We start from the raw sequence: 17613 nt of genomic DNA, 5'->3' as shown, positions 1-17613 counted from the left end.
ATTTTTCGATTTTGAATATGTAGAGAGCAATTCCATATATAAATGTTAAAACCTTGACAACAACTTGACGCCAAGTTAATTGTGACAACAACGCAAAGTTACAGTCGATTATTTTGCTGTGGCTGAAGGATCACTTTAGCTGAGGATTGTGGGAAAAATACCTATCCAAAATGGCGACGACTGTTTTGTTTTTTAGCGATTGATAGTTAAAAAGTAAGATTTTCTGTCTCACGTGATCGCCATCGATGTAGGAGTTTTACACTCGAGTAAAATAAAGATTGTCCAACGGTAAGCAATGTTTTATATTGTCAGTGTTGATGTACATGTTAAAACGTAGCTAACGTCCAATAGACGAGCGTCGATCGAGTCGCCTTGCGTAACCACGGTCACACATTAGCCACAGATGGAACATGGATCATTGATCACTGTTTTGATTGTGTCATTTTATTTGGCTGCATTTTAATTGAGAACTTTTAGAAACTTGTAGTGTATTTGATCTTACCTAAGTGATAACTGCCGACCAATTTGTACTGCGAGTCCTCTCATGGTGTTCGCCCTAAAAGACACCAACCTGTCCTGCAACTTACAATTATCGTTAATGTAGTACCGGTATTTTTTTAACATGAACATGTGTGAAAACATACGACCCGCCAATACCATTGAAGATATTAGTAGCCTTGTAATACTTTCCACGATCATACATGTATATAATAATAATTCACCCTGTCATCTTATGTGGTAACATTCACTGTTCACAGTCAATTCGTCCCATTTCCGATTCGTCCCAATTCACATTCGTCCCATTTCCCATTCGTCCCAATTCACATTCGTCCCATTTCCATTCGTCCCAATTCACATTCGTCCAATTTGTTTAATTTTTGGTCAGCATTAAGATCTTGAGCAGGGTCAATTTCTATGCCAACTGTTACTGACACGCTAATTAATAACTCCATGTTGTGTGAACGGTGTATTTGTATTTATTAACTAATAACTCTACGTTGCGTGTACGATGTATTTGTATTTATTAACTAATAACTTGTACGGTGTATTTGTATTTATTAACTAATAACTTGTACGTTGCGTGTAAGGTGTTTGTATATAACGTCGGCAAAAACAGTGCGTTGTTTGGATTTATTTGTGCTTATTTGGCGAGTTAGTAGTTAAATCTGACGAATCGACTTGTGGGACGAATCGACTTTGGGACGAATCGACTTTGGGACGAATCAACTTGTGGGACGAATCTACTTTGGGACTAATTAACTTGTGGAACGAATCGACTTTGGACGAATCGACTTGTGGGACGAAACGATTAGGGATGAATGTGATTTGGGACGAATCGACCGTCCCCCACATTCACACCATGTTTACACACAGTTTGAACGGTAGACGGTCGATTCATCCCAAATCACATTTGTCCCAAGTCGATTTGTCCCACAGTCGTTGTCAACGTGCACCCTGAAGACTGAACCCAAGCAGTCGTTTATTGTATCACACTTTGCATTATGTTAATCCATCAATTGTAAAATAAAGTTATTCATATTTCATGATTATAGTATAATTATATTAAATGTGCTGAAGTGTTAGAAAACATGATAAAATAGGTTCATTCTGAATATCGGGAAATATAGTAAATATTGTTGTAAAGGTTTTCCAATTGTATTTATATGCATCATGCAGCCGACACGGTTCTTTCTAGTGAAATCAAGTCACCACGACAAGGCTTAGCACACATACATTGTACATGTATGTATACGTAGAAATTGACAACTCTTTGCACCAACATTGAAATCGACATCATCCTGCACAAGATAGGTTATAAGACTGAACAAAGGCAATGGGATGAAAGCTTAATGGGAAGAATGTCTTGGGACGAATTTACTGAGTCATTTGAACGTGTGATTTCTGATGACTTCGGTGCTTCTATAATGTGTTTTATAAAAAAGTTTCTTTTGTACTCCCTAACCCTAACTCTACCCTACCCTCCAACACATCCCAACATGTTCCTTATACTGCACAGCTTAATTAATTTTCTTTTTAAATTTAGTTTGAGTTGACAAGAATGAGTATGCGTCAGTTACAAGATCCACAAGATGATGATTGGATTGAAGATGAAATTCAACGACAGCTTGATGAGTTAGAACTGCCCGGAAATTTGAATGATGACAATGATATTGAGGAAGAGGTATCTATAATTTATTTCTCAACATCTTAGGAAATGGTATAGTAATCAGGGCTTGACATTAACCTATAAACTCACTTGTCTGAAATGTATGCTGCTTATATACTTTATAACTATGGTCTGATACATATAAGTGATCTATGATTCAGTTGTCCAAATTGAAATTTTACTTGTGTAAAGCTTTAAGCTTTCACTAAATAGATGAATTGTACTCGTTGCTCTCACATACTGTTTATCTTTCGTGTGCCTTACATTTCCAATATCGTTGTTGCAAAATGAAATAAACCACGTACTTATAGAAAATTAAAAACTGAATTACCACTTGAAAATTATCTGCAGACAGTAAATAACCCACTACACAGATCATCAATGACCAAACTAAGATTAAGCGCACATGTTTTACAAATTGAAATGGGCAGATACCATAAAATTAAAATTACCGAAAGAAGCTGTCCTGTATGCAATACAAATGATATTGAAGATGAAGAGCACTTTCTGTTAAAATGTCAGTTATACAAACGTGAAAGACAGATCCTTCTCAACACAATTAGACAGTGTTCTGAGGGCAACACTGATACAAGCTTTATCAACATACTAGGCACAAAGAATACTGTCATGCTAAAATGTCAACCTAAGAGAAAGCAAATTAAAAATTTAAAAAAAAAAAACAGCTGCCTCACAGATATCTAAATAAATAATCCTAACATTTACTTTATCAATTTGCACTTCGAACCAACTTTCGGGCAAGTTTGTTGTTTTAGTTTTGTTTAGTTTTTTTATACTAGTGTATCTTCTTTTTTTTATTCTGAATGTTTCTAACATGGAATGACAACCATGCTTTATTGTACTTAGATCTATGTCCATTTTTGAGGTATGTAAATGAGTCTCTTTGTGGTAGTTGAGCGCGGTAAATGAGCGTCTCAGTTTTCACGAGGATACGAGTTGAGCATACACTTACTTTCAAAAATAAGCGTGGAGCAAAACAATAGAAAGCTTGAGTGCGCTCACTTTTAAAAGTAAGCATGGGGACAAACCATGGAATGCTGGTGATGTAATGAAAACTACGCTCAGTTTAACATGAAGTTGATACAAGTTCGTTTCAGAGGTCTGGATTCACATGAGCAGAACATTTGTTAAAATTGAGGCAACCATATTTAATTAAATATTCACGCAATTTGAACCCTATGACCTTGTAAGATGGACGCGTCTGGTAATAAGAGACTACGCTTTCTTTTGCGTGTAATTGTAGGCATGGGACCTACAACTTTATTGTATTTTATGTCAAGATCTCAAATGGGATACGATAGCAATAAAGATTTACTTACAACTCTGACGTTTGTTTTGTCTTGAATGTTTTCATTTGTCGGCGTCTGTAAACAACGCTAAGTGACAACGAGTTGTTGCGCACACTTGCATGAAGTGAAAGTGTCCACACATACAATGTTGTTTTATTAATGAAATTTACATTACCATTTTGCTCATATGTCCAGATCAACCGTCATAGATTGATACTACAGCAATGGTAGTGCAAATTTGCATGTCGCGATATTTATGCATTGTACGTGAATCATTCCGTGATTGTACAGCTACGAATCATTTGGCTTCGATTGGCTCACCCTCATGAAAATATAAATTTACATATAAAATACACATTTGATCGAGACTACATTGGTCGCCATTTAGACATATGCTGCTTTTCTGTTACTTTGCTTTACATTGCTTCTCTGTAACGTTAAAAATACGTTTGAAAACGGTTGTATAATCATTGAGCATCATTATAGATGCCGACAAATAAAAACAATGCAAAAATACCCCCATCCCCACCACCACATGCACACACAAATAACTATTTTGAAACCACAAAAGTTAAATTATGAAAAATGATCAGCAATCTTGATATATTTGTAATTGCACATGTACATCGACTAAATTGTGCATAAAATATTTCTGGTTTCTTGTAATGGGTCATGCATGTAGTTCCTAATCTGTGTAATTCCATTGTTTTTTCCACGCCAACTTTTACAAGTGAGCGTACGCTCTCTTTCTACGACCTCAAGTTGGACGCCATGCATACAGTACTTCGCATAATTGTACCCCCTCTCGATTTTATATTTGATAACATGTATTTCCATCTTCATTAGTCAAATATACTTACCTCAATTAAATATGACGTGCAATAACAAAATAAATGTAGCAATGTGACGAAACAATATTTATTAACACTTCCTAAAACTATAACAAAATAGTGACGGCAATTATCAATCTATTTGTTGAAAAGGTACTATGAAACCGTTCAATTCCTTAAACAGGGCCTGGGGTGGGCATGGTGGGGGTAGTCGTTGGCTTTCAATGTTGGACATGGCGTCACAGTGTCCATTACCAAACGTAATCCTGGGTTCGTGACCTCAGCTGGAATTAAAAACAACTCTACCCGTTGAAACCTCGCATAAAAAAACAATCACCAGGTACTGGCATTTTGTCTATAAGCGTGATGATCTTTGTCTAAATTTAAAACACAGCCGTCACCCACTGTGATAACAACAAATAAGTCGATACTTTGACGTGTGGCGAAACATCAGAGCTATGCACAGTCATTTGAACGCTGATATTTTAATGAAAACTCAATATTTACTTGGTCGTATTTATCTAATGGACATGGAAACAGATTTATTGATACATATAACGCTTCTCATCCCACCATGGAGCTAATGATCCCACCCATACGTGTTGGGACTCTACTGGTTAGTTTTCTACAAGTGACAGAAACAGACTTCTCCATTCATCCATCTGTAACGTAAAACTCCGCCGATTACACAGTAAACAATAAGGTGGTCATACCTCGGTCGAGGTGTTAATTGCACCGCAAGACTTCAATTTACAAGTAAACTATCTCAAGCATTCCATTGTGTGGCTCCATGCCCAATTTTGAAAGTGAGCGTACGCTCAACTCGCATCTTCCGAAAGCTAAGACGATGAATAAAGGAAGACTATTTTTTGATGCGTCCTTCTTACAAGGTCATAGGAGTCAAACTGCGTGAATATTTAATTAAACATGGTTGCTTTGTTTTAACAAACGTCCTCTCCTGTGAATATGTGAACTTGTATCAACTTCATGTTAAACTGAGCATAGCTTTCATTCCAGCATTCCATGGTTTGTCCCCACACCTACTTTTAAAAGTGAGCACACTCAAGCATTCCATTGTTTGGCTCCACGCTTACTTTTGAAAGTGAGCGTACGCTCAACTCGTATCTTCGTGAAAACTGAGACGCTCAGTTACCGCGCTCAACTACCACATGGAGACCTATTTACATACATGCATTTTTAGGATATGACTTCAATAAAGACTATTATTATTATTATTATTATTATTACATGTATGTTGAATAACTCAAATTTGTAAAAGAAAAACAAGCCTGTTTCATTGCTTTGAAAGGCACACACAATTGGTTGTAGTGGTCTAAGGGGTTATACAGAAACTGTTGGTGATGACATCCTTATATAGTTTTGTAGTTGTATGTAGTGTGCAATAAATATTGATTTAAACAAAATCTCTGTTTTGTTGTCAGGAGGATCTTGATGAAGATGAGGAGGAGGAGGAGAAAGATGATTATGATGAGATTCCTGATTCTGTCACTGCCTACCTTGAACGAGTGCAAAGTAGATCTGAAGGAGTCATGAAAGAGATTGATGATTGTACAGCTATCTTAAAAAAAGTGGAAGACAAATGTACATACAATGGTTATTCTCGTGATTTATGTTTTAAATACATGTATAGAATATGGATGTGCTTGCAAGTAACACAACGCAAACACTGATTATATTATTGTTTTTTTTGGTTGTTGATTGTAGTATTCTTACCTGATTTTGCCAGTATGTTTGTATGTATGATGTATGTTTTGTGATTTTTGTGCTACGCTTCACATAAGTCTCTTTTTACATTTTTATGGTAGGTAAATTTGTGGATGCCAGAGATCAGCCAGTATCAAAAGCAATTGAAGAAATTGCGTTTACTATCGGGGAGGATCCTGAGTTGCTGTATGATAGAGTGAGTTTACTGAAACATACACATACTAAACTAAGAATGTTTACAATTTGACTGGTTATGAATAATTTTCTTGATATAAAATTACATGTATATACCGTGGGCGACATTTAATGTTCACAATTAATACTCTAGGTAGATTTGGTCACATGGTGTCTAACCAGCTTCACTAACAATTTAAAACACAACTCAATGTGGAGTATTTGAATAAGATTATTTAGTTGGTGAATCATCTTTGTTTTCATCAATCTCTTGAGGTGATGGAAGAAATTGAGAAAGAGGAGGAGAAAGATGAAATGGATGAAAATGGAAATGGCGAAATTGAGGATGCACAGGAAACATTTTTGACGGTTGATGACACAAATGAAACACCATCTCAACTGAAAGGTGCTACTGCACTGGTAAATGGAGAAGTAACAGGTACATGTTGTATGTGTGTAAATACTATCTTTCTTTGTGATAGTGGTGACACAAATGAAACACCATCTCAACTGAAAGGTGCTACCGGGTACTGCTCTGGTAAATGGAGAAGTCAACCTAAGAGAAAGCAAATTAAAAAAAAAACAGCTACCTCACAGATATCTAAATAAGTAATCCTAACATTTACTTTATTAATTTGCATTTCGAACCCACTTTCGGCCAAGTTTGTTGTTTTAGTTTTGTTGTATGTGTGTAAATGCTATCTTTCTTTGTGATAGTGGTGACACAAATGAAACACCATCTCAACTGAAAGGTGCTACTGCACTGGTAAATGGAGAAGTAACAGGTACATGTGTATGTGTGTAAATACTGTCTTTCTTTGTGATAGTGAAAGTCCAAGTTAAAACAGTTGGTGATTTTTTTTAAATTCTTGGACCTAAACAATTATTTTAAAACAGAAATGTTTTAGTTAAGAAATCAATAGAACTATATATATTCCATACCATATCATTGTCATAAGTTAATATGATATTATTAGTGCATGCATGTTTATGTGCACTTTTATTGGAGATGTTCTTCTAAGGCTGAAAATAAGATTTTTGGTGTCACTGGAAGGTGCAATTTTCTAGGTGAAATAAAACATTTGTTAGAGACGTGGGAATAAGTGGAAAGAATGAAGCAATTATGTTACTAATAATGAAAACTAGGTTTTAGTAAATGTTCTCCAATATCTGTCAAGTTACAGTGTTGCTTTCCTGCCTTTTTGAAATCTGGCTAGTATTTTTTTTTTGCTTACCGGTATATATACAATGTATATATCACTGCACCATTATTTAGGAACTTTTATACAATTCATGTTATATTATTCTATAAGAGTCAGTAAGTAGTAATACACAAGTATGTATTTATTTATTAATTGATAAACCCATTGGTAATTATTTTAGAAACTTTTATACAATTCATGTTATGGTATATTATTCTATAAGGGACATTTATACAGTACTGTATGTAGTATTAATTGAAAGACATATATTATTAAGTATTTTTCTTGCCAAATTTTTAGGAACTTTTATACAATTGTTGTTATATTAAGGGACATTATGATCAGTACAGAACATGTAGTATTTTTTTGAGGAATATAAATATTAATTTTTTTTATGTCATTATGTTGATTGTCAGGAGTGTTCACACCTAAATTTTAGCAAGTATTTTTTTGTCCAGAACTTTTAGATATAATATCACATTGTTACAGGACAATACAACATTTAGGTAGTACATTCTTTGAAAAAAACACTCCAAGCATGCGTGCTGGTGGTCAGTTTGTAAATTTTGTTTCTAATGTTGAATTTTCACAGATAAAAAAATGTGGACTGTAGCAGTTGTAACAGAAAGTACAATGATGGAACGAGAAGCCAGAGAGAAGCTGAAAGAACTGATGCAGAAACAGAGAGAGAAAGATGAAAGAAGACAGATGGAATACGAGTTGCAAAAAGATGAGATGGAAAAACAAGATCAAAGAATCAGTAGAATCAGACGAGAGAAGTTTCAAGAATATGACAACGAGCAGAAAGAAATGAAACAAAAACTTCTTGAAGAAGAAAATAAAATTGAAAAAGAATTTGAAGAAGACACAAAGAGAATGGAAGTGATGTTGAGTGAATATAAGGTATGCTTTATATTTTAATTATAAATTAAATTGTTAAAGTACATTTTATGTGGATGTCATGTCACTGTGTTTTACTTAATTAGTCTTTGTAAGTTTGTCAAAGTTAGCTTAGATTTTGCATGCATTTTTGGGGTTTAAAATTTATTTAACTCTCCTTTGCATGTCCATGGTCATATTATCTTTAGTCCATCATGGTATTTGCAGCAACAGAATAATGAACATAAGTACACATATGTCATTGCTCAATTTATGTAGAATAAACTGATATATCACTTTAGACCAATTGCATAATTGTACATTAATATACCATACCAGTTTAGCTACTAATTTTGTAATATGGAAATCCTAGGACAAGAATCCTTTAGTGGGCCATGATTAGTAGGTAGTAGGTAGGTAATTTTTAATCCATGCTTGGGGTTGAACATCACAGAAGAGATCATCTTTAAACCCTGGATGAGTGTGCCACAGATAGGGTTCATATTAAAAGCTACCGACCAATGTTCATTCATTAGCGGATGCAACTTTGTGGGTCTGCATAAACTTCTTGACACCAGGATAGCTCCTGAAATTGATATTTGCCCAGCTGTTTCATGTAGTCGCAAACATATGGATATGGTTTCTTTTGAAACATGCACTATACATATTTCCATATATGTATTGTCAGCAGTTGCAAGAACAATAATGTGTACCTTGGGCTACTACTAATCACAAGCTATATTTTTTTTATCAAATGGCTTAAACATTTACTTAATTAATTCCAGGCTAACATAGACGAATTAGATCAGAAGACACACAAAGAAAAAGAAGAACTTGAAATTCAACTCCAAAAACAGAGAAAGGAAACAAATGACAAGATAATTAGAGCTGCTGTGAAAATCCAAGCCACATACCGTTCCTATCGGTTAGTTAAATACCTCAGATTAAATTGTAAAATAATAATTTGAAACTGTGTTTTCAGAATGTGAGTTCACAGACTATAACAGTGAATATCAGCTGTAGTCTCTCATTCAATATCTCATGCTTTTCATTTTGCCTTGTGTGTACAGTGTATGATTGGTTATGTTACTACCATTTATATAGTGTTACATTGCATTTTATATAATGCACATCATACTTTTCCCATTCTGGTACAAAATATACTGTAAAACAATGCTTAAATTTCAGAAGAGATGAATTCAGTCGGTCAACATTTTGTATCAGTGAAAATGTCACTGGTATTCATTTGGCAGGGGGTTAAAGAGATCGCATTACCCAGTGATGTAAATTTTTGGAATAACTCAGAAAAACATGTTCTTAAAGATGCACACACATTCATATTGATGCATCAACTTAACGACAAGTGTTTGGATGTATTTACACACAAGAATGGACGTATGTATGTAATTATCCCAAATTAGTAGCAAGTTAACTAACAATAAGTGTTTCGTCCAAACGGTAACAAAATGAGAGACGCTCCATCACCTTTACTTTGAAGCTTCTACGCCAATCAATTTAACAATTATATTTTTTTTTAATTGTGTTATTTTGTCACAGTAAAATATCATGTAAAATTGATGACCGTGTAACAAAATTAATGACTAGTTCACATTTACTCTGGTGACATGGAGATTAAACGTAGAACACATCTATTAGGACTATAAGCATTTTAGGATGTGCTGTTGAAAAGGCTAGCGCAACCTCCACAGTTGTAGTGATTCTTGTAAAATAGAGACCCTGGAACAAATTGTGTAAAAGTTTAACAGCTTATGACAGAAAGCTGTTACCATACGTATAATTAATTAAGCGTTCACTTCTGTCTGGTACCACCAAACAATTACTCTAAGCTCTGTCATAATAAAATTTGTGTTCAGATTGAGGATGTTAGGGCTTATAATTCCTGTGATTACGATAGTTCAGAACACTAACTAATAACCATTCATTATTGCAGGGTAAGAAAACCGTACATCAATAAATTGAAAAAGAGGAGAGAGGAAAGAAAGACAAAAGTAGAGATGGAACGACAAGTGGAAATACTTGAAAACAGAAGGAAAGAAGAGCAGAAAAGAAAAAAGGAGTTAGCCATCAAAAAGAAAAAGGAGGAAGATGAGAAAAGGAAGAAAGAAGAGGAAGAGCAGAGAAAGTTGGAGGAGGAGAGGAGAAAAAGAGAAGAAAAGGAGAAGGAACGCATAAAGGAAGAAGAGAGGAAACAGAAAGAGGAAGAGGAAAGGAGGAGGAAAGTGGAGGAGGAAAGGAAAAGGCAAGAGGCAGAAAAAGAAATGAAGGAAAAGGAAGAACAAAAGAAAAGGGAAGAGGAAGAGAGAATACAGCAAGAGAACGAAAGGTTGAGGAAAGAGGTGGAAGCCAAACATCTGGCTGAAATAGAAAAGAAAAGGATGGAAGATGAGAAAATGAAGATACAAGAACAGAAGAGTAAAGAAGAAGAAAGGTGACTTCAGAATCTTATTCTGTATGGAAGATGAAAGTAGATTTATGAGTTAATTCTAGTTTGATCTATTGTGTCGTTTTGAAAAGTAGTTCATAATTTGTCTTTAACATAGGAAAAAGAATGCAAAAGATGATAAAGAGGAAAAAGAGAGGCGACTTAGAGAACAACTGGAAAAGGAACAACACATGAATAGCAAAAAAAAGGATGACATTGAGCTTAAAGCTGAAAAAATTTTAGGGAAAATTCAGGACCAAATTGGAAGTACTGATGCAAAGCTGATGGAGGCTGGGACAGTTAATAGAAAAAGTGCATCTGTGCATCAGAATATTTTGGAAACAAGGTCTGACACTGAAGACCTAGGTGCCAGGAATAAACCAAATAATGATAAAAAGGAAAAGGATAAAACTTTTGTTCTATCAAGGACTAGTAAGGAAGTAGATTCATTAACAAACAATGTTGAACTAGAGGAGAACTCTGCATCCAATGTTACCATGTTTGATATGCTGCCCCAACACTTGGAAAGTCAAAGGTTGCAATGGATGGAAAATTGCATTCCTTGGAGGTAAGTATGATAGGTAGTAATTTCATGTTCATTTCATTGTTCATTTCAAGGCAGTATGGCGATCATATCGATCAACACATATCGGTACTCTTGTGATAACCTTATTTATTGTAAATCTTTTTCCTAGTTGTCATTGTAATTGAATGAGAGATTATAGCTTGATAAACTGTTTACGTTGTGTGAATGTTTGCATTCAGTGACGGGATTCTATTTTCATCGTGTGCTATAGTGCTTCTGCATTCAATGTAAACCAAGACAACTGTGTGAATGTGACGTCAATAATCTGTAACAGATCAATGTGGGTGAAGTGGTTTACTCAATATAAGGGAAAATTGAAAGTTCTTGTACGTTTTGGAGTGATGATATGGTCTTTCACAGAATCGCAAATTCAATTGTTTTTTTGGTGCTACATGTGTAGATGTGGTATAGCAATGGCATTTACAGAGTGTGGGTCATCTTGCATACTAGTACATGTATGTCTTTGTGTTGTTTTTGAAATGCCATGCAACATTATTTGGAGTACATGAATGAAAGATGAGCATAGCAGTATAATGTCGGTATAGCTAATATGTGGTGGGAGGCATTCACAAAACTTGTGGCAAGATCATTTGAAATCAACAATACTAGCAACCTTTACAATATTGACTGGCATCCCAGAACCACTGCATTATGTAATACATGTATTAGTTATGCATCTTTTGCAAATTGTGTTTATCAATACCTAGTTTACTTTAGGGTATACAATAATCCTTCTATTTGCTAATAATAAAATTCTTTATTTTTCTTCATCAATTCAACCACCTGATAGAAAATGGCCACATCCATGTGCTATCAATCCACCTTGATTGTTCTTCTTGTAAACAAGAAATATAACTAGTTACATCTTGAAGTCTTTCTGTGTTTTGTTTCCCTAGTTCATACTTTTTCTGTTGAAAATTACCACATCTATTTCATACTCAGAACAACTCAGCCTTTTACAAAAATAGTTATTTGTTTTTTGGTCCAGTTGATGAAAGGAATATGGTAGTCAGTCACATGCAAATGTATATAGTTATTAAGCTATAAATAATGTTTTATTTGAATTCAGTAAAGTGATCAGTGAGTCTAAGAGCAAGTCTAGGAGGCATGTACCAGTGAGGGGAGGAAAAAGACCAATGTCTGCAAAGAATTTACCAGAGTTATCTGAGGACGAGATACTGCAAGCATCGTCACCTCATACGCATTTACAAGATGTAAGTTCATAAACCGGTAGTTCTGACTATTTTGTGATTTCATTCATGGTTTGGGAAGCGTGATTGGACCAGAATCTAGGAAAAAAAATAACACTAGGTTACATTCTATGTTGGTAGTTTTCATATGCAAATTCTAGGCATTTGAAACTAATTTTGTGTACCAATGGATAGCCTTTATGTCTGGACTTTATGTCGGACAACATAAGAGTCACTGCAAAGCTGTTTAAAAGATTGTGCCTGATTGGCTACCATATCATAATACATAACAGTCAGATCAGATGAGAGATCGGTTTGTTACATTCTGTCGATTCTAGAAGTTAATCTGAAACTAGTTCATTTGACTAACATACACAGTTGTGATTGGGACACGGGTGTAACTTGCACAATGTGCAATGAATCAGGGTGTGAATCACTGCATTTTTGAAGGTGTGGTCAGTCATTTTTTGATTTATATAATGAAATAATAATATAGAAATGTGACAAGCAAAACGTTTATTTGAATGTTACTGTGGCATGGATTTAATATAAATGAAAACAGACAAGTAGTTATACCAACTAGTATGTACCAAGACAAAAATTAAATGCTCCAAAATCAAGTGGGAGTGAAATTACAAAATATAACAAATAGTTTTTATTTGATAGTACCAATAGGAAAGTCCCTCGCTATATGGCAATGTGTATTGGGACTTTTCAAGATTGTTTGTGTGTCCAAAAGAAAGAACTTTCATTCTAAAATTCCAAATCTTCACATTTAGCCAAGCTCTAAGTTCAGAAGTAATTGACACTAAAAAAAGTGTGCAAATTACTGATCTTAATATGCATGAACCTAAACTGTGGTTATTATACTAATATGCATGAGAAAAACACTGTCACTCAGTGGCAATTAGAATCTGAATGAGAAACAAAATCTATGACTGTTACTGATGATTACTAAATTTTATACACATAGAGGCAAAAAGCCACGTGTGGAGTTACAAAAATAGACAAGGCCTTAAGTGGTTTAAAGAAATGAAGTCGATATAATACAAGTAAATGTATTTAATGAATGGATATTGTTGTTTTCAGGTGATTACTGTTCAAGTTCATGGTTTGAATGGCTGCAATATGTGTAGCTTACAACACTGTCCATTAGTTAGATCAATTTCACTTGTACAGTGTGGTATTGTGTCAACTGATGGTATGAACAGTTGTAAAGAATTGCAACATTTGAATTTACAGGTAGGTTTTACATTGTCATCTGTATTGTGAATAAACTCAAAGGGCGGTAGTCGTCGCGCCACACATGAGCGAGATATATGGGTCTCATATAAACAAAGATGGCGAATTTGGCTGTTGCGCAGATCAATGAGTACAAACCGAGACGTTACCAAGCTTTAATTAGGTATTTTTAGGTGATTGGAAAGTATTGAAGGAGTCACCGGCGGTAATTAGTGCAAGTCGCACCCTGGTCAAACCTCATACTTGTAATTTTCATTAGAAGAGCGTATTGGATTGTGGGAAAATCAATGTTTATCAACGCAAATGTCACACATGCGCAGCACGACGACCACTCCTTTTTAATGTGGATTTTGTGATGTGGTCAAGTAGCTGTTGAGAGCAACTGATCTCATTGAAAATCTGTGGAAGCAGATAGCACTTGATCCATGGCTGTGTTTGGGAGCATCCATTCTCTCTTTGCCATGGTTTGACCAGTGCAAAAATATTGAAATTATTTACTGTTGAAGCCTTGGAGACCTACATTATTATAGCCACTATGATTTCACAAGTGTTCACCTGTAAAAATCATGCTAGTATAGTTTTTATGTGTAAACCTTTATGTGTAATACCTTCGGTATTGCATTTATTTTTAGATACATTATATATATAAACTTTCAGTAAACTTTGTTAGAAACTTTATGTTATCCAAACTGATATTGCTAGGAATTTTAATATCTCACTATTCAATTGTGAGAATCCAGATATCTTTGTCATACTGAAAATTTTACTGGGGGTCAATATGGAACCTACTTACTTACAAGATTGTGTCTGATTGGTTATCCGACCCTAACACCTAATAGTCAGATCAATCGGAGAAAAACTTGTTTGTTGTCACTTTTTTTTTCGATTTAGCAAATTGTCCCTTGTTTATATATGCTTTGATTCAATTTGATTTTGTTCATTAATTCATCAAAATTGCAAAAATTTCAAGCAAGTGGAAATTAAACTGTTGGGACAGTGCTTGTCACTGGTGATAGTGCATTTCAATTCAATAATTATTTGTCTCATACAAAATATATAAATCTACTCTTCAGCATAATAAAGTTGAGTGTTTGAATTGCCAAGATTTACAAAAACTACAAGAAGTTCAGATGTCAAATAACTGCCTTAGTAGTATTCATGGATTAGATGGATGCCTTGATCTTAGAGTTGCTGACTTCTCAAATAATAGAATAACTAGAATTGGTGAGTGGATATTTTACTACCTTGTTACTGTTGAGACATGATGGCATGATATTACATCTGTTCCCCCACTATCACTAATGGCTGGTGTAACATGACTCATTATGTTAAAATTTGGTTTCAACCAGTATTTGTATGTCAAACTGAAGCAAAAACTTTTATTAAACTGAAGCACAAACTTTTATGAAACTGAAACACAAACATATACAGTATAAATTATGTATATTTATTAAATGTTTGATATAATAATCCTTTGTGACATATAGAACTCATGTACCCATGCATTGTTTGTTCACACAAAATTTCAAAAATGTGTTTCACGACAATTATTGTCCTTTGATACATGTAGCAGCAAACAAAATCATTATTTTATTTTTGTCAACCAACCACTGCACACAAGGCAAAACACAACCATCATGACTTTCTATAGCGTTGTTGTTTCCTGTAAACTGATTGGATTAATTTGATTTACCTTGTACAGTTAACCAGCAAATCATTTGCTCCATACTAGCAAGAATCACAGTATTTGTACATAATGTGTAGTGACAAGTGATACATACATGATAGAATGAAGTCGGATACGTTTTTTTTATCCCTCAATTACAGGTGGATTAGATTCCTGTAGTAAACTTACCAGACTGTTACTGGATCACAATCAGCTGATCAGCACCAGGGGTATGAATTGTACACCATCCGTTCATATATTGGATTTGTCTCATAATCACCTCAACAATGTACAGGAATTGGAAAAATGCTGCCTTTTGAAGACTTTGAATTTAACAGGAAATAATCTACAAGAGGTAAGGTGGATTATGGGGCTTTATTTTCAATGATAACTGACTATTATTTGTGGCTGTAATTTTTGTGCGATGGACATAATTTTGGTTTTGATAAACAAAATGGAAAAAAAATTGGGAAAAACTGCAAGTGAAAAACGTTGTCTTGAACATCCAAAAGGTTAAAACAGTGAGTATTTGCAAATGTAATCTTTGTGTGTGTTTTCAGATTATTCAGTAGCAGATCCAGAATTGGATTTTACCCAGTTTATTGCTTTGTATGAAAAGTAAATAACCATAAAAAAATATAAATAAAAAAATAGGATAACCATTATTCACTGGCTGATTTAATAAACCTGGACTGGTGAAAGCAACATACAAACTGTGCATCTTTGTTTCAGTTCATATACAATGCTTACTGCATACAAATAATATTTACTTATAATATTGTATATCTTTTTTTCAGCCTCCTCTTTTAAAGAACCATGTGTTGTTACGGCAATTATTTTTAGATGACAATAGTTTAAGTTCATTAGAAAACCTCTCCAAGGCATGGTTGCCATTACTGGAACACCTATCAGTCAGTCAAAACAGGCAAGTCATGAAATCACTGCTGTACACACTATCCAACACAATACCAAATACTACTACTACCAAGTCCAACTACTGCAACTTGCAAGGAAAGTGGTAGAAGTTTGTTACTTGTGTAGTTACTTGAGTACCCAATTCCAGAACTCTTTGTTTATGTTTACCAAACGTTGCTGATTGATGTTATTATTTTCTTCTCAGTTTAACTACAATTCCGTCCCTTTCCAACTGTTTACTGTTAAAAAGACTGGACATCAGCCATAACTGTATAGATGGTGAGTAATGAATTTCGTGCTTGTATTTTACACAAATTATCAACTTTTGTTTCTTCAAAGATAAACATAAGCATTTTTTGAACTAATTCATGTTACAGCAGGTGCAAACAAGATTCGTACAGGAAGTTCAATAGCAAACTCCCTATGAAAATTTCAATATACACTGTAGTGAGGGATTTGTTATAGGTGCTATCAAATGATGTTAGTAATATTATGAAAATGATTTGCTTCATTTAGTGACAATCTCACTTCCCCTGGCGCCACTTTTGGACTGATTAATTTTTGTCTAGGTACGTACTATGCCTACGTACGTACTAAGTTTTCGTCTGTTTTCATATTGCAACGTTCTTGTGACTATACAAAGGACATTGTAAATTATCTGTATGAATCTTATTTGCAGTCACTGCTAGGAGAATTTGATTTGAGGTTATAGGAACATTAATAGGGACTTTTCCAGCAAAGCTGCAAGTTACCTCTACAAATCTCATTTGTGCTCATCAGAATTTTCTAACCATATGTAATTTTGTGTCAATAAATGTAAACATTACACATTTACTTAAAATAATTCACAGATTGACATTCAAATGGCCTTGGCTTTGTATAAAGGGATGTTGGTGTAGAATAAAGGACATTGTGGATTACGGTTGCATGATATTCTAGTCATATGAATGCAATTTGTAATGGAATAAGCCATGAGTACTTTAGGATTATACTGTTTATGATTGGAAAATAGTCACACATCCTGTCATATAGTCCCAGACATGTAGAGACAACAGTGGTATTCACTGTCGGGAATTGTCACCAGGCGCAATAATATGTAGAGAATGAATCAGAAGAAAAATGACCACTTTACGTTGTACAATTAGACCACTTTATTTCATTTTGTTGTCAGATGTTGCTAGCGTCACGTCGGGTATCAGTGAATGTTACAGATTGCAAGATTTAGTGGTTCAAGGTAACCCGGTTACAGAAGAAACTAAATACAGGTACATTTCTCGCTCATGAAAT

General features: G+C 34.5%; 1 protein-coding gene across 2 annotated transcripts in view; it reads left to right on the top strand.

The window, feature by feature from the left end:
- The first annotated feature begins 144 nt into the window (after nucleotides 1–144).
- LOC100368307 (leucine-rich repeat- and IQ domain-containing protein 1-like) overlaps nucleotides 145–17613 on the top strand; it is a 30334-nt gene continuing 12865 nt past the window's right edge. The window contains exons 1-16 of one of the 2 annotated variants that reach the window (XM_006824697.3): nucleotides 145–288; nucleotides 2045–2182; nucleotides 5747–5906; nucleotides 6131–6225; nucleotides 6480–6642; nucleotides 7998–8308; nucleotides 9070–9209; nucleotides 10236–10733; nucleotides 10846–11295; nucleotides 12383–12527; nucleotides 13593–13745; nucleotides 14819–14969; nucleotides 15573–15766; nucleotides 16209–16336; nucleotides 16532–16605; nucleotides 17498–17591. In XM_006824697.3, coding sequence (XP_006824760.2) covers nucleotides 2060–2182; nucleotides 5747–5906; nucleotides 6131–6225; nucleotides 6480–6642; nucleotides 7998–8308; nucleotides 9070–9209; nucleotides 10236–10733; nucleotides 10846–11295; nucleotides 12383–12527; nucleotides 13593–13745; nucleotides 14819–14969; nucleotides 15573–15766; nucleotides 16209–16336; nucleotides 16532–16605; nucleotides 17498–17591 — 2879 coding nt within the window. In that variant the 5' untranslated portion in view covers nucleotides 145–288; nucleotides 2045–2059. Of the gene's footprint in view, nucleotides 289–2044; nucleotides 2183–5746; nucleotides 5907–6130; nucleotides 6226–6479; nucleotides 6643–6924; nucleotides 6989–7997; nucleotides 8309–9069; nucleotides 9210–10235; nucleotides 10734–10845; nucleotides 11296–12382; nucleotides 12528–13592; nucleotides 13746–14818; nucleotides 14970–15572; nucleotides 15767–16208; nucleotides 16337–16531; nucleotides 16606–17497; nucleotides 17592–17613 lie in introns of those variants that run through there. The other variant, XM_085500111.1, reaches the window with a different exon arrangement.

Source organism: Saccoglossus kowalevskii, chromosome 1 (genome assembly GCF_978046115.1).
Source record: "Saccoglossus kowalevskii chromosome 1, keSacKowa6.1, whole genome shotgun sequence".
Taxonomy (NCBI): Eukaryota; Metazoa; Hemichordata; class Enteropneusta; family Harrimaniidae; genus Saccoglossus; species Saccoglossus kowalevskii.
Note: the sequence above shows the minus strand (reverse complement) of the source record. Positions and strands in the feature narration are given on the sequence as shown.